The sequence below is a fragment of the Scatophagus argus genome, chromosome 18, assembly GCF_020382885.2.
Source record: "Scatophagus argus isolate fScaArg1 chromosome 18, fScaArg1.pri, whole genome shotgun sequence".
Taxonomy (NCBI): Eukaryota; Metazoa; Chordata; class Actinopteri; family Scatophagidae; genus Scatophagus; species Scatophagus argus.
This window is the reverse complement of record NC_058510.1, coordinates 6,443,685-6,467,684: the sequence shown is the minus strand read 5'-3', so window position 1 is coordinate 6,467,684 and position 24,000 is coordinate 6,443,685. Positions and strand designations below refer to the sequence as shown.

At 43.0% G+C, this 24,000-nt stretch overlaps 1 protein-coding gene across 7 annotated transcripts in view; it reads right to left on the bottom strand.

Annotated features, from left to right (window-relative positions):
* Positions 1–1,357: 1,357 nt before the first annotated feature.
* The window catches only part of atp8a2 (ATPase phospholipid transporting 8A2), a 43,940-nt gene continuing 21,297 nt past the window's right edge, over positions 1,358–24,000 (bottom strand). For all 7 annotated transcript variants that reach the window (XM_046370651.1, XM_046370653.1, XM_046370654.1 and 4 more), the window contains 13 exons: positions 20,175–20,347; positions 15,241–15,424; positions 14,064–14,174; positions 12,623–12,697; positions 11,819–11,941; positions 11,202–11,280; positions 11,051–11,112; positions 10,509–10,565; positions 8,753–8,860; positions 6,844–6,932; positions 6,542–6,646; positions 3,456–3,547; positions 1,358–2,871 (listed from right to left, as the gene is read on the bottom strand). In XM_046370651.1, coding sequence (XP_046226607.1) covers positions 2,777–2,871; positions 3,456–3,547; positions 6,542–6,646; positions 6,844–6,932; positions 8,753–8,860; positions 10,509–10,565; positions 11,051–11,112; positions 11,202–11,280; positions 11,819–11,941; positions 12,623–12,697; positions 14,064–14,174; positions 15,241–15,424; positions 20,175–20,347 — 1,353 coding nt within the window. In that variant the 3' untranslated portion in view covers positions 1,358–2,776. The remainder of the gene's footprint in view (positions 2,872–3,455; positions 3,548–6,541; positions 6,647–6,843; positions 6,933–8,752; positions 8,861–10,508; positions 10,566–11,050; positions 11,113–11,201; positions 11,281–11,818; positions 11,942–12,622; positions 12,698–14,063; positions 14,175–15,240; positions 15,425–20,174; positions 20,348–24,000) is intronic.

The following is a 24,000-nucleotide window of genomic DNA, read 5'->3' as shown; positions in this document are numbered from 1 at the left end:
TGGCGGTTAATGTATCTGACAAGAGTGTGTGTGTGTGTGTGTGTGTGACAGAGAAGGAGTGAGAGGCAGTTCTCTGAAGACTGCAGAGTTAATTATACAGCAAGAACTCCGCCAACCGCCCCCCCTTCACTTCTCTCCTGTGAGGTGTGTGTGTGTGTGTTAAACACAGTTCGGTGCGTTAGCAGAGGGCACAGGCAGCTCCAGGGCAGCTTTGAGTCATTGTTTTCCACTTAAGAAAGGTACAGAAGTGGTGCTTATTAGTTGTTAATCTGGGAGGGCGGGGAGTTAAAGTTGCATTTATTTTTATTTTCAGCCGTTCTGTGTGCTGTTGTGCAGCTGGGTCATTGGTAACTCAGTAACATGCAACTTGAGGAATGTGCTGCTCCACTGAGCGTGCAGCTTGAGATGTCCCATAATACTGAAACCAGCATGTTTGTGTACCTCATCTGCACTCCAAGCACGAGGTCTGTGAGATACAGTCGGCAGCTTGCGTGTGTCGAAATAACCTGTAAAATCATGTATGAAAAATGGTCCAATTTTATGCAGGAGTGGCATTTTTTCATATGAAATCTAGAAAAATAAACTTTTAAACAGAATGCAGTGTTTTGACTGTTTTTTTTTGTTACCTTTGCCCCACTGGATAAATGATATTTACATATACACACTTGGAAACTTGGTTAACAAAAAACAAATGTGTGGTGAATGGATTTTTGCGCACAGAGCTGCCTCTTGAATTCCCCTCGAAACACAAACGCTCTCATACTTAAACACTAATTACACCCGTCCAGAGACGGCTCTACCACCCACAGAGGGCAGAACGAAAACCTGTCACACCATCTGACTCACGTAGATGAGGAACAATAAACCACAACAATGGACAGTTTAAACGACATAGCGCTGTGGAGGTGTAGTTTTGGCAGGCTCCTCCAGAAACTCAGCTACACTAATGTGGAAAGCGGAGCGGGCCGCTGGGAGTCACTGGGGAGGAGTTGAAAAGCATAAATGGCTCTCTGGCTCCTGCTCACCCGTGGTCTGATGGATTCTCCTTACTGGAGCAGCTGTACTCGGTTTGGGCTGGGCAGCATCCAGGAAGGTGGGTGGGAACGGGATCTCCAGTTGGACTCCTGTGTGCTGGTGGGTGGGGCTGGAGGTCGTGGGGGGGGTTATTAATCGGTTAATGGTCTGTCTACACGGAGTCTCCTGAGCTTAAAGAGGGAGCGTGGGAGAGGTTTGATTCTGGCAATATACGCATCTCATGTACAAATCAAGCTTTTTCTGATCCATTTTGAGCATAAAATGTAAACCAAATTCCACCCATCAAGTGGGCAGCTTACAATCAAGAGACGGAGACATTTAGTCAGGCCATGGACTGATTAGATTTAATGATTAGGACTCATATGGACAACCCCCCTCCTCGACCCTTTCAGTCTTGCATTCCTGAACAAGAGTGTCCTCAACACAGAGCACACAGACAATGGACTCTACATTCAGACAAATCTCAGGGCCAGAAAAACACACGATCCCGGCGAGTGTCTCAATCGGATCCCTTCTGTATGGACGCCTATTAGCACTAGTTCAAGTAAAATATTCCCTCTAAGATATGTCTCCGCGTATGAGTACAAAAACAGGCATTAATGAAAAAGAAAAAAAAATATATAAACACATACACTTAAATGCCCAGTTTAATAAAAAAAAGAGAGAAAAGAAACAGTCCAGTGAAGAATGGAAATCAAACAGAACTGAAGGAGGAAGCTCTAATGCCAGGTGGCATCAGGAAAAACATTAGTGGTGAGGAACAACAGGAAACAAAGTGGGTTTTTTTAAAGAGAGAGAGAGAGAGAGAGAGAGAGAGAGAGAGAGAGAGAGATGTGCCACAGAGGAGGAGGAGACCTGCAGACTGCAGGAGGAGATGGAGATGATAGGAAGAAAGAAATCAGCAAGAGGAGGTCCCAGTGGTGTTGGAGGGGTTGCAGCAGGGTAGTGGTCCAGTTTGGCGTGAGCGTTCTGCCTCATTGGCATCCCTGTGATGTTTGGCAGTGAGGCTTGGTGCTGCGATGGGACAGGAGGTGGGATGGGGGTAGGGGCTGTACCTGGGGTGCAGGTCTCCAGCGGTCCTTGCTCTTTGCTTCCTTCCCTCCCCTCTTTTAGAGGAATGCACCAGCATGCGCGCGTGTGAGTGTGTTTATTTTGACGTCCCCTCGTCATGCCGTGTCAGCATGTGATGACAGATTAGTTAAACCCAGCTCACGAGAGAGACGAGAGGGAACCGTGGAAGCGAACACACACGCGATTGACACGCACATGCACACAAACACAGGAGCGCCAATGCGTGCAGACACACATGCACAGGCAGATACAGACGCACTGGAATGAACACACGCACGCACGCGCACACTTACACATAAACATAAACACACAGTGGCATGAACAAACCCAGCATGTCGGGTATGCAGATATGAGCAGCAGTCTCTGAGTTTGACTTGTCAGGTCTGTGCGTGGATATGATAGCTGATGCTTGTGCAGCTTGAGTGAGTTTGAAGAATGTTTATTCCATTAGGTTGGCTTAGTCCCTTTCTCTCATCTCAGTCCTCCACACACCAGCAACAGCCTCCACACCTGACCGTGACCCCCATCCCCAGCCAGGGGTCAGGTCACAGTCCCAGTAAGGCCACAGCAGGGGTCGGTCACCCAGCGCGAGGGTGTCGTTTGAGTCTGTCTCCGCTGTCGCCTAGACAACCGTTGCCACGGTGAGCCGAAGCCTCGGTCAGGGGTGGGGCTAGAGGCTGGGGCGTTGGCGGGTGGTGTCGTAGGAGCGCACTACCTGGGATTGGGACACCACGCCGTGCTCCTCCTGAGAGAAGGCGTAGCCGTCTGTAGCGAGAGACAAGAGGAAGGAATGCTGAACTCTGGAGGATGTACTTCAGTGCAGTACAATAACACTTTACTTATTTACTTTGGATGAAGCCACAAACCACTGCCTAAAATAATAACCATAAGCTGAATTGAGTTTCACAGAGGTGGTATTCATTACAGGACTGCTATATTGCATTTCCCAACTACGTACAGGGGTCTACATACAGAATCCATTTGTCAATTTGTTATGTCTAAACATTGAACAAAGTTGTTTTCTCTCTCCATTTACTCTCTGCATGATTTCCAAGATTTTAAAATCACACATAAGCCAACAAACAAATGAAATAAATCAGAGTCTGCAAGAAAGAAAGAAAACATAGCTAAACACACCGTTTTCTCCTCTTTGTCTAAATCCTTAGTTCTAATTGGCAGAGCACGCATTGATTGTGAACTTTAACATGTGTTTTTAAGACTTTGTTTCATACAATGAGAGGGTTGGGAGAAAGACTTAAAGCAGACATTTTAAGGTCTGTATTGAAGCAGGACTTGCATAACCTTATAGTGAACCTTATAGTTTCGTGTGATTGGAGAGGGACACTCACGTGACACAGTCTGCTGCACTGAGTTTGAGCGTCCTATACTTGAAGGTGTTTTCCTAAAGACTCTTGTCAGCAGATGGGCCCGTTCGTTTAGACTGCGGAGAAGGTAAAGTGAGATCAGTTACTCCACCATGAGGGCACATAATCACTCAGTTACTGGTAACTAAACAGAGAATCTCCACTACTCACACACCTACACAACACTGTTACTAGCACCGGGGAATATATATATTTTTCAAATTAGAGTACATATTTCTCAGTGTTTTTGCCACATTTTTGCTTTCAGTTATCAGCAATGGCAGATGTGACTGCTTTTTGAGATAGCTCAGAATATCTTTCTATCTATGTAAATGCCCACAGACTTAAGGTAGCAGAGTGATTAAATACAGTCCTTTAACTTTCAGCTGTCCTTGAGCGAAAGACTGAAGAATACAAGCCAAAAGTAAATTCCTCCTTAACAAAATAACATAGAAACACACAGATCAATGAGCTAACCAAGTGGATTTAGGACCAGAAAGTTGGTAGGAGGTGGATTTGATACTGACTGCTCCTGACATCCAATTTAACCCCACAGTAAGTCATAAAATGGCTGGAGGGTAACAGGACATCCACAGTAAACTGTTCCCCACCCCCCTCCACTCTGCTCTCCTCCTCTTCCCCCTCTTTCCAAGAAGAAGACTGGATCCTCTGTTCTGAGACCACACGCCGTCACGGCTCCTCTCCTCCTCTGACCAAAAATAACTAAGCCCTTTCCAGATATTGCACACAAATGCATGCACACACACACACACTTATTTAGTGTGATACTTCTCGCCAGTCTTGTCACATCATTTCAGTCATTAAAGTCATTAGGCAGAGGAGTTGGACAGGAAAGCAAGGACACCTGAACCAGTGATTGCGTCAGAAAGTCGCTTTCTGAAAATTTATCTTCAAATGGAGCATTAAATTTACACAAGAGGGGTTTGCCTGGCTCTTATGATCACCAACAGAGTAGTTACGGACTAAAGACATCCTTCCCATGGTTAAAATTTGGATCAGGCAGTTAGGAAAATCTTAATACTGTATGATTGTTGGGAACCTTCGCTAAAGTTTTGTTTTGTTGTTTTTTAAAGTGAATGGCTCTGAAACTTGCTCAACAGGTCTTTGGCCCAAAAAATAAGATGTTTGTTAATAAGTACATGACTGCCTTCTGATTCAAAAAGGTCCAAGGATGTGCCTCGTTTGAACTATTCCCTCGAGGCGCTCCTGTACTTTACCTTTCCACTCCGTTCCCATGCCTACCCCAGGAACTAAAAACACAGATGTGCTCGTTTGCATTTTGCTCCATTGCCTCTTTGCCCGTAGCTACTTTACTTCTCTTATTCTAAATGGAAAGGGCCCCAGGATCCAGACCTACTTTTTCTGGGTTTAAACCAGGGTCAGTCCAGGACGGGGCCTTGCTTTGGGGTCGGGGGCCACAGTGTGGTTACCCACCCTTCCCTCCCCAGTGTGAAAACATACCGAACTATTCAAGGACAAAACACCTCTGAGAAAGCAGCTTGTGTTGGTGACTCACTCACATCTGACTCTTTATTACAGTGAGTCATATTAACCCAATATTAAACAAACAATTTCTCATCCTTACCAGCAAACACTGGTGGTAAATGTACTCTGGTCCTTTGTTAGTATCAATACCCCTATGCAAAAATAAAAAGTAATTAAGTAAGTAAGTAAAAGCACTCATCATGCAGAATGGACCCTTTCTGAAAATCTTATAGACACTGTACTGCTGCTGGGTAGTGTTTCCATTGTTAACAACCCCAATTTTTAGTTGTGGATGTTTTGTATCTGAATTCTTGCAAAATATGTTGGAACTAAACCCATCAAACAAATGTGGTCTGGTAACAAAGTATCCTCTTAAATGCATGGAAGTTGAGATATAAAATAGCATAAAATGAAATAGTCAAGTACAGTCAAAGTACCTCAACACATTTGAGTACGGTACTTGAGTGAATGTACTTTGTTGCTTTTCACAAATGCTAAAAAAAAAATAGTCAAACCTCTACAATCCTAAGTAAATATTTGCTCTATAACTGCTTCTAACACAGCTCAAGTGACACTGTACAGACAGCTAAATCACAGCGAGAGAATTACAGACAAATCCAGAAAACACACCAGGTCTGTACAGCAGTTCAAATTGATCCACCTATGAGGCAACCCAGAGATGGAGGGATGAAAAAAATAGGAGAGAAATAAATATTGAGAACAAAAGAAAAGGAGTGATTAGCAGGCAAACAGAAAGAGAGGTATATGAACTCAGTTAATGGAAGACAAACCAGGGTCACCCCTAAACAGCCTGCAGTGGGGCACAAAGGTCATTCGAGGTCATAGTTCACACAGGGGGACAGCGCAAACCCAGAAACTACCTGTGTGAGCACGTGACAGCTCTGGTGCTACGGCGGGACCTCAGCTTTGGCTTTGGCCCTGTGGACGGTGCCACCAGGGGGTTAGAAACACCATCACACGCACAGACCACATACACTGCCTGGCCACTTTATTAGGCACACATGCACAATCTAATGCAGCCCAACACGAGAGCTGCGTATTCTGCTTGTGTGAAGCTTGATTCAGTATTGTCTATTATTGAGATCATAATCTTTGCTGGCATTGCATTAAACACAACACAGTGACATGGGTTTCAACTGCTCTTCCAGGGCACTGGAAATGCCTCTCAAATCTACAACCACAATAATATAAGTAATACTCTCTCTGAAACCAAAACTGAACATTATCATGCTTGTAAAGAAATTTATGACTGAGCTGTTGTATTGGAGTATGTACCTAATAAAGTGGCCACTGAACATAATATCACTATACAGTTTGATACTGAATTTGCGCATGTAGAGTATCATAAAGTGATAATATAAATCATAATGTATTATTTCTAAAGCAGTATGCACTCAAGCTATTTTAATAACCCTTGGATAAAACCATAATGAAAAATGATAAACAAAACAAAAATTAATGAAATAAACTGACAGATGACAAAAATAAAATCTGACGAATTAACAGGTGGGATCCTGTAAAGAACTGCAGTACACTGTGTATACCTGCGGCCACTGGCATCCCTAAGTACAGCTGCTCCCGGGTCTACAGCCCGAGCCTCCAACTCCTGCACCTCCTCGAGAAGAGACTTCCTCACAGTGCGACGTGTGCTGCAAGACAGAAATCTCGTCAGACCCATGAAGGAACATTTGAGTGTTTTACTTTGCAGACACATGTGATTCATAACACAAAGTGTGTGTATAAGTGTTGACAGAGACTCAACATGGGTTATATAAACGTTTTCGGTTAAGTTAAAAAGTCTCTGTATGGATTTCCCATGTATTTACATTAAATGTGTTCTACTTACGCTGTCCAAGCAAAGTCTTTGAGTAAACACGCAGTAGGCACCAGGACCAGGCCCAGCCAGAAGTGCCAGCACTGCATCACCTTGCCAGCCTGCAATGACAACACACAGGCGCCATTTATTTCACTTGCGAATTAATTCAAATTGAGTATTAAGTCATTTTTCTCTGCAACGAGCACAGTGCAACACATGTGGAAAACGCAGAGAGAAATGTGAGACAAAGCACACTGAAAGCCATTTACAGCACACAAAAAAAGAGTCTGAGTAAGCCAGAGTTGATATCCAAGCACATTTAACAGCTTTCTCACACCCTGTATCGACACCACAAACTGGATTTAACACAATATTCCCACAGCTGCAGCACAATGCTTCTAAGATTCTGAAAGATAAAAATGTCAGTGAGTAACCACACATGCCCCCTACCTGACTGCAGTCCAGCTGCAGAAAAGTCTCACTGACCTTTGACCCTCCCCCTCAGTCTGTCTCCAGGGATTAATCTCACATCTAACCAGTGTCTGAAACTGTCAGTCAGTCTGTCTCCTTGTCTCTTACTCCTACACAAGTCCTTCTCCTTTGGCTCCCACCAATCTCACTCTTTCACAACATCCTCTCATTATTAGCTGACTGCATGTTCTGCTGCTTGTCCTCGCCCGTTACTGTAAATCCCTCCATTTTCCCTTTGTTACTCAATGCCTCCTCTCTTGCTTATCTGCAAGAACTATGTGGTATTTCACAAGCCTAAGTCTTTGTGTACCGCTACATGCCGTAACATCCTTAACTTCCACCACTTTATTGCCCATATCATGTGTTTCCTGTGCCCTGTGTTTAGATCCAGAGATATAGAGACAATTTGGTTCCCAGAGGTAGAGACAACAGGGAAAATGAATCGGAAAACCATTAAGAAAAATCCTCTGCAGCAGCTGGAATCACAACCAAGTACCAGACAATCCAGCTGGACTCACACACACTCTTTGTCTTTCTATATGTGACAAACACTTACACACAGAACACGGTTCATTTTTACAGGACTGGACGCACATTGTATCACACGGTCTTTATACCCTTGGAGGATGGAGGCATGCCAAATTATTTTCTGTGATTGATTACATCCATGGTAACAGACTGTTGGTCTCCGTCACATTACAATGAACACAAATCACACATAGCTGGACACACATACCACATTAATTTTCATATACACAAACTTGAACACACATCTATTCTGAACAGAAATACAAGGCTTTTTTCCATCCCGTCCCCCATGGACAGATGGAAATATAGACAGCGGGAGCAGGGAAATAAGAGAGGTAATAGGGTAGTTAGGGGGGATGATGGAGGGTGGTGGTTGAGTGTCCCTGACCATTCCCCAGTTAGACTGAGCAGCTGCAGAGATATTTGACCGCATTCCTGATTTCTGACACAAATTGACTTGATGGGCTGGGGGGGGGGGGGGGGGGGGGGGGGGGGGGCTCTATTACCTCCCGCCCCCCGGACTCTCACCTCATCCTTGTGTAATCCCCAAAGTCTAAAATGAGACTCTCAATCAAGGGGTCCCCATGCACACTATCCTCACCCCCACTGGATCCTCATCACCACCAGCAGCAGCCCACCCTCTTGAGTCAACACCTTCACAGAGGGCAGTAAAAGAACGGGGGTCTGGTGACATGCAGCAGGTGCAGGAAGCCTGGTGAGAGGGGCTGACGGGGTATAAATCTCCCCCCGGGGCTCCAGCAGTGCTGACGTGGAACACCCAAGAGATGAGTCTCCAAGGCGCCATGTATTGGCAACCAAGAGCAAGGGAGGGGCAGGAGAGGGAGGTTGTAGAAAAGAGATGTAGAGGGAAGGGCTATTTTAACCCCCATCACCCCCTGTTACTGAAATGAGTGACACATGTTTATGGAGAGGGACTTGCCTGGCCCAGCATGTCGGGGGCAATGGGAATGGTGGGCCATATGGCCGAGTAGACAGCGAAGAAGACCATCCAGAGAACCATGCTTCCCCACACCGCCAGGTGGGAAAACTACAACAGAGAGAAGGAGACAGAGAGAAGGAAGCACAGAGTGAGTGCAGAGGATGGAGATTAAGAGACAGCATGAGGTCGAATAGTTTACATACGGCTCATCTGAATATACACAATCTTTCCCTCCCTCCCACCCCTGCCTTCGCTCAGCTATCTGTGATCTGCTGTAAGGGGACACTGTGTGAATTCCAGTGGGACCCTGCTTCATTACTGCCAGGCTGTTGTGTGGACAGCTGAACGGACAAAAGTGTCAGCGCCATTCTGTCCATCTTGCCAATCTCTCCCTCTCTCCAACAGCAAAAACGAGCCAAATCACGTCACCGTCACAGCCCGAGCTACGGCTGTCTTAAATTCTACCATCCATGTTGGCTTTATTCCAATACAAAGAGAAGAGCCAAAAACTTCAGATTCCTGTTTTTATTTTTAAATCATCGTATGTTCAGATTTTTTTAAAAAAAATATATCATTTTACTGCATTTTACTGAGGCGAAGTTCTCAGACAGCTCAAGTCATCTAATACTAGGAGTTTCTGCACGAGCGTAGGACATCTGGGATGTATCTAGCATCTGGTATATTTCAATAAGATAAACTGACCTTTATTGATCCCCCAGAGGGGAAATTCAGGTGTTACAGTAGCACAAGGACAGAAGTCGGTGCTTTTAATTCATGCTGCCTGTTGATGGTCTAGGACAAAACAAAGGTAGCTTCTCTCTAATAGTAAGTACTAATTTTGTGTAGTCCTGGTTAATGTTATCACTGCTAGCAGTTGCTATTATTCCCTGAAATTCCATGCTTAATGTTAGCTAGTAAGAGCCAGCAGATATTGTGTAAAAATAAGTTTCTTGTGACTTAGACACAAGACCCTTTGACAGTAAAGAGGGCATCTGGGCTTTAACTTAACTATGTTAAATTAAATCTGTTTCGCTCAAATGTTTCTGTATGTACTATTCACCTGACAGATGGTAATCTCACTGTTTTCTGATCTGCTTTTCTCCTTTGCTGAGCTTTGTCTGAGCACTGATGATGTTCACTCACGCTACTCATGTTTCAGTTCCTAAAAACAAATTCAACAACTAAAGTTTCATGTAGATTTTTAGACTGCTAGTAGAGCCAGGGACCTATTTTTCTATGAGTGGTCTCCCCTTGTGTTGATCTCTATACCACGAGTGACAACAAGATGTGCTGCAGTGCATCAGCAAAAACAGGGAGGAAGAAGGCTGCAAGCTGGATGTTAACACCAAAGGACTTAAAGAACTTTTAAAAACCTCAAGGATACCCACAGTGTTTTTACAGTTAGTTTGTTTATGAGAAAGGTTTACTGTGCAGCTTTAAAATTCTTATGTGTTAATTTATCAACATTTAGTTACTATTAGTCATTTTTTTTGCAAGTTTCAACAGGAGCGATGGAAATAAATTGCAGCCATATGTGAAATGGCTGGACGAAGAGTTGCAAGAAACTGAAACCTCAGACCTGCACCACGAGATCAAGGTAAAGCCACATCTTTTCCCACGTCTTTCCTGAATATGATGCATTTAGGCGAGGTTATGTGAAACTCTCACAAAGTGGGCCCCCCCTCCCTCTTTATTTATCAACGAGTAAAATACAGCACATGTGGTGTGGCATATTAGAGTGTGATACTGTTCCTACCCTGGTCCAGGCGGTGGTCTCCATTCCAGCCTTCAGACATACTGTAACTACCACATACTACACACAAACACACACAGGCGGGAGAGGGAGGGCAAATGGGCATAAAAAAAACAGAGAAATAGGATTAGTTTGCTGGCAATAATGGGGGGATAATAAACATTAATGTCATATAGTAAACTCAGCAATGTCTGTTAAAATACACAGGACGCCCAAAGCCCCCTGCAGTCCACACACACACATAATGCAACAAATAAACACCACTGACATTCATATGGGACTGTAGGGAGTAAAATGATAGTGAGAGAGTGAGATGGGGAAGTGAATAGAAAGAAGAGATGGATGAGTGTGGAGAGGAGACAGACTGGCTAGACGAAACTAGATTGACTGGAGACTCATAACAGCTCGGGGGAGGCAGCACAGAGCTATGTGTACACAAATACTGTGCACATGCGAAAAAATGCACAAATCTGCATGCCAAAAGACACAGAAATAAAAACATAATGTAAACATAAACACATAGAAAATACAAGCAAGATGCTTACTGTGTAGACCATATTTCCAACAAACAGGTAGTCATTTCCCTGACCGTCACTGAAGGGAGAGTCTGTGGAGAACACACAGATACCTCATGACCAAATGTTACCAGCCAGAATTATTAGAAATGTAGATGAATTACTCCAGCGAGTCACTTACCATGCTCTAACATTTTGAGTGGAAACCAAAAGAGAATAATTGAATGAATCAGTGCATTGATACAGTGACCCCAAAACACCTGAAATACATGGGGATAAAAAGACAGAAAAGGCAGGAAGTGGGGCAGAAAAGAGAGGAAAACAAGTCAGTGCAAACTAATGCCAAAGCACATGTATGCCCCCCCCCCACAGGCACACACACACACACAAACAGGAGTTCCACACATTTTCATTCAACTTCCACTGAGTTCTTGCCATTAAAAGTGCTCTCCTGCACTGTACACACACACATCACCACACACTCTCAAACATACAGTAAGTTGGGCTGCGGGTCGTCTACCCTCTAAAATGAAAGACTTCCTTATTCTGGCCTTATGAATCTCATTAGGGGTTGCCATGGAAACATCCCAGTCTTCATACCACTCTTGTTTACTTGCTGGCGTCCCAAACAAACAGCAGGCATCACTCGTCACTCCCGCAAACAACCCACAGGGTATGATAAGGTTAAGGCACAGCGTAAAAATGACACATATAGCTTTGATTTAAGGTGCAGTGCATGGATTGTGTGTGTGTGTGCACTGTAGGCCCAGTGTGGATTGTAAAGGTGTGTTCATGTACCTTAGTGTTGAAGCCCTCGGCATTCTGGGTGATTCGGTAGAGCTGTGGGAAACGGAGCATGTTCTGCTGGCTGCACGGCCGGTCAAATATCCCCAGGGTGAACGGAGGCAGTGCAGTAAAAATCTGCATCACACACAACACAAATATACAACCATGAAAACACACAGGCTGGGCTGCACCGACCTGCTGCTTCACCAAAACAATAATTTATTTCAATTTGGTTATGCTTGCTTAACCAATTCATTTATTTATTAAGCTTTATTTCATTTCATTTTACATCAATACACTTACATACTTTACACTTTACACTGAATGAAGGCTGGTGTTCAGTCTTCCTTAATTTTAAATCTAAATTTGCTCATTTTAAACCCAGTTCTGTTATACTATGATTATAACCATTTTCAAACTGAATTAATCTTTGTTGTAAAACGCAGTCATAATGAGGCAGCATGACTAATGGGACAATCAGTGTTCATATCAGACTGTCTACATTAAAACAAACTCCATAATGGATAGGAAAGCCTGAAGGTATCCGAGTCAGACGCATGAGTACACAAACCACTGACAGCACTGAAACAAAGTAGAAAAACACTGTTGTACAAACATACAATGTATCTGGCGTTTAGAAAGAGCAGTGATAAGAAGACAAAGTAGAGTGAGATCGGTAGAGAGATAGGTAGACGGCGAGAGACGAGGCACTTGACGTCAACGAGGGACGAGGAGCGGGGGGTGAGACTGAGGGAGAGAGTGGAGAAAAGAAAAAGAGTGAGGCAGTTTGAGAATGGAGTGAGGGTGGATACTCACCACATTGTAGAGGCCAATACACCAGCGCTCAAAAAGGATCTGACCGGAGAACCCATTGACAAAGGCAAACCAGAGCTGCAACACAAAAAGAGGGATGAGAAGGGATGAGAGGAACAATAGCAGAGGGTAAATCTGCCTTAGGGAGGTACTGACAGTGGAAACAGCAGGGAGAGATGGCCAAATTTGGGTGTCTGTCTACAAAATTGTATGGACGCATGATAACATAAGTTTGGAAGAAGATTTTGTATTTTATATTTCATACTGTTGACACTTTTCTGCAGTGTGGGACAGTTTGTTCTCGTGTTTATGCTGCTGTTTGCATTTATTGTTGTAAAAATGTTTTAACGCTTGTGAGAAAACAAGTCAAACACGAACAAAATAAAGAAAATTAATGAAAAGGCCAATGCAAAAACTGGACAGAAAGCACTGGGGTTTGTTTGAATTGTAGTCATTATCTTGAGAAACACTGAACTGAGAGGTATAACGACACATCAGTGTTGCTTTGTTTTTTTTTTAACATAAAAGACGCTAGCACTTCATCTAGCTCTATTAAGTCTTTGGCAAGAAATTTTAAATGCATTTACACAGGTTGTGGCTGACTCTGAAACTGCTTTCTGACCTGACAGAAGTTAATCTACTGAAACACACACTGTGACTCCGGCCCAGGGGAAACCTTCATTTAACGCCTTAATACACACACAGGGCAGACACAGGCTGATCTGAGGACAGATAGAGAAAATGTCTGGGGCCACTGGTGGGAGTTGTGGCATTCCAGGGCATACAGTGGAGCATGCAGCCTCGGGGTGAGGTCAGACACACGTGCACGCAAGCACGCTCGCACACAAACACACACACACACACACACACACTCCCCTTTTTCTGTCTCTACCAAGTGGACAAAGACAGTCTCTAACCTTTGGCCTGGGGTGATTTGCAGGGAGCCAATCATGTGAGATAATCATGGAAACACACACAACCATACACACACAGACACAGAGTGGTGGTGCTCTTGGAACAGTAGGCCACAGGCTGCAGCTCCCATGAGGACCTGCACCTGCTGGCATCCTTAATGTCAGACAGAGGGGTGAGGGGAGGTGGAGCACAGCTGACAAATACCCCTCATAGCAGGCAGGCCAGGGCTGTAGTGTGTCCCTTCAACACACACACACACACACAAAGCTGTCAGCCCTTGGAGCCAAGGTCTTGTCACTGCTGATATAAACACACACTTCCTTCTGTGTACGTGCATGTGTGTGTGTGTGTGTGTGCGCGTGTGCATGTGAGCCAAAGAGACAGAAAGCAGACACCAGAAGGGCACCTCGTCCATCAATGTCAGCCACGTCGACAAACAGCTGCAAAACGTCTCTGTTAATGTAACTCGTGTGTGTGTGTGCGCGAGTGTGTGTGCAGAACAGAAAGGGTGTGGCGGTGAAGCTCCTACCTCTATAATGTAGAGTACCACATTCTTATAGAAACAGTAGAGGATGCACTTGGTGACACGGTTGTAGCTCCATGCCCCATGGACCAATAGCAGCTTCTCTAGGTAGGAGAACTACCAGTCAGAGAGAAAGAGACGTATTACTATCATCAGAAGCAAAATAAAAAGATGTTGTCGTGAAATTAAAATCGAAATTGAAGATTTGAATTGGAAAAAGAACCGAAGAAGAGACGAAAATCAGGAATGTGACTGTGAGGCAAGAAAGTCCCGCAGACAGAGATAAGTTATGCCTACAGGCTGAGAGATAAACAACTTCAACAGCGAAAGTGACAGTACGTTTGTGCAAGAGAAAAGACAAGTCTCCTCAGTCGTCAGAGAATCCTCTGAGTGTGTTCACATTTGTACAGTGTTGTCATTAGAGGTCAGAGCTGATTAATGGGAACAAGGGTTTGCAAATACCAAATATTTTAGCTGTCTGAAAAAAAAGGAAATTGCAATAGTGAAAATCACAATTAAAGTTCATGATGATGAAAGTTTTTTTTCTTATCAACAGTGCAAAATCTAAAGATATTTAATCTATAAAGATATACACAACAGAGAAGAAGGAAGTCGAAACGAGTCTTCATTAATATGTAATTAACCAACTATCAAAACCGTCTATCAACAAAGTTAAAATTATCACTAATCTTTTCAGCAATAATCAGAGTTCATGAGCTGCTGAGGTTCTACAATTTATTTCTCAAAACAATGGAAAAACTTGAAACAAACAAATAACAATGCCAGCAGCAGCCTTCAATAGCTTTTTAAGTGACTTTGGTTTTTTTAGAATAAATAAAATTTAATTAAATCTGACACTGATGAGAGAATAGAAATATGTGTATTTTCTTTTAAACCTTCTTTTGTTGTATGAAACTAAACTCCTGATGAGCCTTGTTTGTATTGAAAACATGATATTTGAATGACCCCTGTGAGCAAATTCTCCTTTCAGTTCCCCTCCCCTCCAGGGAGGTCAAAGATCAGGAACAGCTGAGCACTGAGCGAGTACGGATTCTGTGTCTTGCCTCAGGACACTTAAGCTGCCTGGACAGCCAAGCACGAATCCATTATCTATGTTCATGTAACATATCTGTACGACTCTAACCAAGAATTCTGCACGTCTGCACGCTTTGACGCGTCCCACCTGTGCTATGGAGTAGTCAGAAGAGTTGGTGGCCTGCATGCCCTCGTTGCCACTGATCCCCACTCCGACGTGAGCCGTCTGAATCATGCCCACATCGTTTGCGCCGTCGCCTATCGCCAGCGTGATGGCCTTCACGTGCTTCTTCACCATATCCACAATCTCTGACTTCTGCAGCGGAGACACACTGCGGAAAAAAATCCAAAGAGATCGTTGGTTGATATTGGGAGTGTATACAGCTGTGTGTACCAGTAGGAAGGAGCAGAGGGGGAGGGTGGCAGATCAAGGCATACTGAGAGGAAGAAAGAAAAGAAGAAACAAATTTAGAGATGGAGAGAAAAACTAAGGTGCCCACAGTGTGAAAAGAACGCCTGAAAAACTAACAGTGGGAAACAGTTGAAAGGGGAAAAAAGAGATGGATGAGAGGCTGGCAGAAGCACACACAAACACACACACACACACACACACACACACACACACACACTGCTCTACACCGTGTATTAGGAAACAATGATTCACTGTTCTGCTACTAAGACTCTGGGTAGCTTATGTTTGATGTGTTTACATACAGTATGTGTGAGCGCGCGTGTGTCCGTGCATGTCTGCATACATCTGAGAGTACCTCAGTGTGTGTGTGTGGTGTGTGTGTGTGTGTGTGTTTTGGGACCTTCCAGTGGTACTCCACCCTCTTGACCTGTATCACTGATCCTCCTGTTCATAACCGGTTCTGTCTCTTCAGTGACAATGGAGGACCCAGAGAGGCTCGATTACAGACGTTCCCCTCTGGGCCGCTGAGAGATGATAGTGAAGTGTTCTGCTGCATTTGCTGAACTACTGTGGATTTGTTTTTTTCATTTTATAGTGCCATATGCTGAAATGTGCTGACAAATGAGATCACAGCCTCATCCAGTGCCCTCTGTTGCATCAGTTTTCTGTGTGGCTCTACTAAAGGGTTTAGAAGTCTGTAATTGTTCCAACCATCTGCCCTTGTGAAGGCTTTAAATTGATGTGTACAGCAAATAAAAACTAAAAATAAAAGCCAGAGTAGATTAAGGCCTGTTGGTGTTAAGGGTTCTGTATACTAAAACAATAAATAAACATTTATTTTCAGTTTAAAAGTTCATTCTTGACAATCTCACCCCAAGGTGGCTTTTGATCGTTTTCACTTGGTCATCCAAATTTCACCAGCTGTCGTGATTATTTTGTAAGTTCCCAACTTTTGCCCTTTAAGAACCACATTGTCCATGTGGGTGTAGAAACTGAAAGGGAAAAGTTAAATCTTGACCTTAGAAACAGCTGCAGTGATAAGAGAAAAGGGGACTTCTTCGTTTCATATGATCCTTCTTCTCGCATGCATTTCAATACTACCCTTTTATTTGTACAGTTCAAAGTTCAGCTTTGGATAATAGATGTTTTGAGAGAGATATGTTGTGGAATGATCGTGTTTAACTGGCTCTGGAGAGATCTCAGGAGTTGCTTGTGTGAGAAAAATGCAACCCCACACATGGTGTTTATGTTCTCATCCGCGGAATTTTGGACCCAATGACTGGGCTTGAATTTGTCTTCATCTCTGTTTTCAAAACATGCTTTGTAATAGGAGGCGTTCCTACTGCCTGTCATTCACATGCACGCAGCTTAAGTGAGTCTTGTTCTTACTACCTGCAACCTGCACAGCGAAAACAAATACAGCTACAAAGGAAGAGACAGAGAAGAAAACCGATACCAGGACTGGGATTAAACTTGAATAACAAAGCAAGTTATATTTCCTGCAGTACAAGACTACTTCAAGTGTGTTGGTTTATGCATAGTATAAGAAAATATATCACAGTTTATCTTAAGACTGGATATTTGTGGTTTGCTCTTAATTATTTAGCACAAATTCATGCATTTGGAAATCATTTGGAGGTACAGTAGGCCACTTGTTTATTGGCTGCATTACTAGAGATTAACCCAAATCCAGATATTAAATATTTACATAACATTTCCCTGAGGATACAGTAATTACCTGAGCCTCAGTGATGTATTAGGTGATAGTAATTTGAGTAACACTCGACTACCCACTTAAACTGTGGACAATACTTCAAACAGTTCCCATGAAGAGGAGGAGTCACTTTCAGGCTGACTGTTTCGGTGTGTTTATTGAGCAAAGCTCTAACTCTCAGGTCCTGCACCAAACCCTCATGTTCGCCAGCGCTCTGATAATGATGTTACAAAATTAAATTGCATGCAGCTGAGTCGTCACATGCAAACAGAATACAATATGATGCTTTGATAAAGATATGACAAAATTAAATTATGAGCAGATGTATGACTCGCCACACACACACATACACACACACCCCCAGTTGGAGTCCACAGGTCATTAAAGATGGTCTATCTTCTATGAATATGGAAGAAGGCTCATGTCCCGGTCAAGCTAAAATAACAGAGCTGGGTGGTCTGAGTTGAATTCATACATATGAGTAGGCAAAAACAGACAATTTTACACTTACGAACACACACACACACACACACGCACGCACACACACTAGATGATACTGCCAGGGAAAGCCTCAGAGAAAGTTTTAGCCTCTGTAGTCGTTTCTGAAAGATGGGATCAACCTCTGCTCTTTGTTATTCCTGTTTCTGCGTCTGAAGTGCATGTGATTGCGTCCGCCTGTGTGTCTCTCGGCCTCTGATCACAAATCTCTCTTTATACCCCTCTATGTCTCATTCTACCTTTCCTATAAACACAGCTAACAGCATCTGGGATTGTATAAAGTGGCATTGGAGAGATGAAAGGCTCCCAGTGCTCTTCATGGTGGAACTGAGCAGAAAATAAGCAGCAGCTAAGTCCTCTGATAAACAAACGCACAGTGAAGTCAGGAAGCCATGCGTACGACTGCTCCCTGACTCTGCCGCCCCTGAGACACACATGCACGCGCACACACACACACACACACACACACATTCCCAAATTGTAAAACTTCACACACACAGAGTAGCTGAGACATTATCTCACAGGCACCTCTATACTTAAAAGGCAAAGCTCATCATTATAGACACCTTATTAACAGTATCGTGCCCTGGATGCATGTGCACACACACACACACACACACAATAGGAACCACCTACAGCAGTGGTTCCCAACATGCAGGTCAGGACCTCCCAAGACATCTTGAGACTACAGGTAAAGGCAACAATATAAATCTAAATTCATTTTTTCTCTAATGTTTTCCCAAATGTTTTTTTTCTCTTTTGAAATCCTGGATAGTTTTATCTCATACGGCCTCTCATAATTATTCAAATTAAAACTCTTTGCTTTGTATTAAAGGGTCCCATGCGCAAAATGATCGTCACCGATTTACAGTACAAAAAACTCTCAGAACAGAAGTACATGGAATTTTGACAAAAATAAGTCATCTAACGCATTACATCAAAATACTGATTTAAGTCAGGAATTAACTATTAATCAGCTCAGACATTTAATGTCATCTTTTCGTACCTAAACATATTTCTGTTATTTGGTTCTACAAACATAGTTTGGTCGTTAAAAAAACATTACTGATGTGCGATTCCTTGTTCAGGGCAGCAGAGGGTTAGGAGGAGTGGGGTAGGAGAGAGGGATGGAGTGAAGGAGAAAAGAAAGGAAGCTGGAGGCTGTTTGCAAGGCCTGTGAGACCTGAGTCCGGATACAGACTGGATATGCAAGGGAGAGTCAATTACTTCCCTCCTGGCTGCACATGCAGACACACACACACACACACACACACACACACACACACACACACACACACACAGAGTGAGTGATAGAGATAAAGAGAGAGAGAGAGAGAGTGAGAGTGAGAGAGAGAGACAGAAGACGGGTGGAAAGTCTTTTATTAAACAACACAGCTGGAGTTGAGTGGAACATGACCAAAAAAGGGAGCAAGCAGTAAACACTTTATGTACAGAGTGCACTTTGTATCAGTGGAAATGTATAACGACTATGTCTGTGTGCATGTGTGTGTGTTTTGGTGCCTATTCCAGGGGTGCCAGCAGTAAGTGAGTCATGGCTCTGACATTTACATGCAGCGTCGTGTATTACGTTACTCCTGCTGTGCAGCAGGACAGGCTTTTATCATACTCATTCATTCGCTGACTGCAGGCAACTGTCAACCTTTACAAACACACACACACACACACATGCACGCAGGCATAGAGGCCTGCACATGGATACACACACTGACACTTTCTTTATCATGCACATAACAATAACATGAGTGAGAATTGATCTGTGTGTGTGATTATGGATTCAATGGAAATTTTTCTGAAGTATTTTTTTTTTTAATCAGATAGCAGATTGGTTTGCTTAAAAGGCTTTTGGCAGTCACCGGGATTTGTTTCATATCATGTAGGAAAGAAACACCTTGTAATTTGAAACTTTTAAATGCAGATTTCAGTGTGCAGACAACCTTTCTGTTTTCTTTGTACATGGAGGTTTTTCCTATGCTGCATATTTGTAAAACTTTTTTTTAATAGACTGCTTATCATTTTGACAGATTAAAATTCCAGACTTTGTCTTCTTGCAGATTTGTTTCAGTTTTTTGGTCAAATAACTGCCCACACTGCAATTTTTTATTGGATCTGCGTGTGTTTTTGTAATATTTTCGCCTTTCATTCTCGTTTTATTTTGATTGATTATTTTTCCATGCCATGTTTCATAATGATGACTAATTTTGATTAATAGCTCATAACCATTTTCTGGAAGTAAGAACTAAATCAAAAAGTGAAATTACACAAATGAAGACTTAGGACACTAACAAGGTAAAGTGCTGAATTTGAATACTTTTGTGCTTTGTGCAGCATTCCAGACTTTTCCCTGCTTTCCAGGCCTGTGCAGATACTGTGTAATAAACCCAACATTTGCATGAACATGTGTATGCGTGTGCATGTGTGATAAATGAGTCCTCCCTACCGGCAGCAGATGACAGCCTTGCAGGACAACGCCAAGTCGAGGAAGGCCTGGCGTAGCTCGAAGGAGAGTGCATATTTCAGTGTCTGACCATCGATGATCAGCGCCAGCTCATTCTCCTTCCTCAGAGAGTCACCCAGGGATGAACAGTGAGCTGTCAGCGTGGCACGAGTAGCCTGCAAATGGTAAAAGACACAGAGGAGGGTTTGTGTTTTTTCATATATCTTTTCTCTCTTGTACACTTGGTTCAAGTCAGTAGTGACAAACACAAATACATCAGTGCCTATAAGGATATATAAGGAAATGCTTTTGGCTTACAGTCAAAACCTAACCTCTAACCCTGGACTTCACCGCAAACAGGAGTCTTAAATCCTAATCTGCATCCTCACCAATCATAACTCTAAATTTCATTCTGAAAATTACCCTTTCTCTCATGAGATCCGGCAGCAGCCCTGTCAAGTGATCGCATTTTCAGGTTTCATGTTTTTGTGGAGATACTGTGGCTTTACAAAGTGATGAAAACACGAATTACACACATCAAAACATGCCAATTTGTTGAAAGGTCAAAACCACCGGCGGTAAATAAAAGCCATGTGCTCCTGGTCGCATGGGCTACTTTCATCTGGGGAAAAAATTTGCTTCTGTGAACACTTAACAATTACGAATGCCAACATGGAGTTCACAGTTGTCCTAGACATCATCACAACACGCCATTGCTACAAGTTCCTGGGGAAAGGTTTAACCATGGCATGAAATCTTAAATCTTTACTTTACTTTTTCCTGCCAGTCAAAACACCACAGTGGGTGAAAATATGCAAAAGAGAACGGCACAACCAGAGGAGTAAGAGGAAAAAAAAATAAAAGGGCTGGACTAATGCTGTAGCAAGGTGAAATACATCACTTATTTAGATGGGCAGAATGTAAGTGTGTGTAAGTGTGAATGCTGGCATGCCTGCAGGGCAGTAGTTTGGGGCAGTTTTGATGGGACTCTCAATAACAGAGGAACTGGGATTAACAGTAAAAATAAACATCTCACAGATTTGTAATGGATTCCATGTGGAACGAGGAGGCACGCTACAAGGTGAAAGTAAGGCGCGCGCGCGCGCACACACACACACACACACACACACACACATACACACTGACTGTCAAAATAGGGACTTTTTTTTTGTTGTACTTGTGGAATTCAGCTCATTCACATAATAAACAAAGAGTGAGGCAAAATGAAATACCCCACAACAGGAAATGTTTGTGGAAACATGGGCAATACAACTAAACACACTGGAGTTACTTACCCAGGACCAAACTCTAGACAAAAAGTGCACAAACATTTGAAACTTTGGCTCTGTTAAGAATCTACCCAGTCTTTCCCAGTGGGTTACTGGCGGCCATCAGAGCTGAGAGAGTCCAGCGAACCGCAGAGAGATGACCCCTCTGTCCACCAATCACCACTCAACAACACAGCCATCACACATACATGCGTGACACATAACCATATCAACAATGCAGCCTCTCTTCTTGTCAAATTGCGATGCACACATGCATCCCCACACAAGTGTCCCTCCTCTTCCTAAAAATTCCCTGCTTTTGTTTTCTCAGCCTGAGGCTGTGTGTTTTTCTTTGTATGCCGGAATTCCTGTTTGCATTCACCTTTTTCCCCAAACAGGGGAAAGGAAAACAAAAACATAATGAAAGGATTAAAGGAGATTACAGGTTGTCAGAGTTCTGGAACTCAAAGTGTCTGTGTGTGTGATGTGTGTGTGTTTTTACAGAGGAGTAAAACATGTGTATGAATGTGCGAGTGTGTCTGTTTGCATGTAAGTGCACAGGGGTTATGTGTGTGCACATGTAGTTCATGTGTGAGACATGAGACAAAACCTCCTCATCAAAGAGGAGCAGACTCAGAAAGCCTCAGCAGCATAATGCAAAGTAGACAGCACTTATGTGAAAAATGAAAAACTCATGTAAAAACTCATGTCACATATTTGGGGTGGCTGGTGTTGATGCTTGCACAACATTCTGCTCTTTTTAACACGATACGATTGGGTATGAGGGGACAGCTTTAAAGTCCACATTGATTCATTGAGAGTAGTATAATTACAATGGCTTAGCTGCTAGTTGTACCTCAAACTCATTATAATATGAAGCCATGTAATTACAAAAGGCACTAAAATAAGAGGGTCACACACAGCGGGGCCAATACCCAAGAATGCAAACAGCTCACCAGACTAGCATAAAGGTGCTAATATATCACAGTGACTTGTCACAGCAGGTCCAGTCAAAGCTTTAGTGACACCAAGATAACCGGGGATACTAACCAGGCTAAAGTCTGCACGAAGCCGTAGAAGATTAGAAAGGTTACTAAGGTGCAAACACCAGTTAGCTCTTAAAGCTAACAGGCAGCCACTCACTGAAGTACAGCAAGTCCAGGCCTAACTGTATCCTCATGACGAACGCCTACGCAACATGAAAAGAAACAGCCCATAAGAGGTCCACTATGATCTGTTAACACTTTTTTGAAGAGAACAAACACGAGACCAAAGAAAAATCCATTACTATGTAACTTTCCTCTTTCTCACGCTAAATTACCTGCTATTTTTGGATATCTCGGAGGGAAAAATTGCTTAATTCTTTGATTGCACTAGTTGCAATGTGACAGATCTCATTAGCAGGCACTTTTATGTTCCAAACTAAATATTTATTTTTCATATGCATCTGAGCTTGACGAGAATGGAAACACACACACACACAAATGCACACATACTTTGTAAACCATGTTCACAGGCCCTTCTCCATGGAATTTTATCAGTTTTATATTTAGATCACAAAATAGGCAGGGCTTCAGGCAGTCTGAAATATAGCGGGTCAACTTCTCCCACTTCATAAGACACAGAGACACACAGAGATCTATCTATTTATATACAATAAATCTGTATCTATATAGATCTGTATATATCTAGATATAGATATATACAGAGAGAGATAGATATAGATATATACAGAGAGAGATTGAAAAAAGGCATAGGGAAATCCAAACGTTGCTCAAATGTTGATCGGTTCCAGGCCAACCTTTCCATTCAAAAACTGTCCAGTTTCTAATGCCATTATGAAAAATGTACACTGGTGTATAAAATACACAAAAAAGCACTAAGCAAGATAAATGAGAACGGGTGCAAAGAAAAAGAGACAGACGAATGACCAGGAGTGCGAACCAGATTCAAGGAAAAGAAAGAGAGAGCTGCTGAGTGAAGAGAAGGCGGAGAAAGACTCGCTCATATCTGAAGTTCAGATTCTGTCACCAGTGAGATTTAATATACCATTTAATTATCTGACTGTGCATCTGTGCAAACACCCACATCCTCTGCTGCCTGAACCAGAAACACACAAACGCACACACGCATGCACGAATGCACACACACAACACAGGAAAAAAAAAACCCCGACAGGGATGTGGATTTAACACTGGGAGGCCTGATGTACAAAAAACTATTATAAATTGAAAAATGCCAGAACAATAAGAGCAAGTTGAGGTGCAAAAAAAGGTGAGTGTGTGCGTGCATGTGTGCGCGCGTGCGTGCGTGTGTGTGTGTGTGTGTGTGTGTACATAAAGATGATTAATGAGCAGAAGAGAGATGGTGTTTGTTTAAGAGTTGTACTGCGGGCAGCATGACAGGAAGAGGGGGATTATGGGAAAGTTAGATGTAATGTATATTCAGAACTATCAAGCTGATCAGGCTGATCGTGTGCTGATGCATGCTGGGTAAACAGCGTGTGCGAATCTGTGCTTGACAGATTCATAGACGGAAATAAGATAAAAAGGAACGTTTAC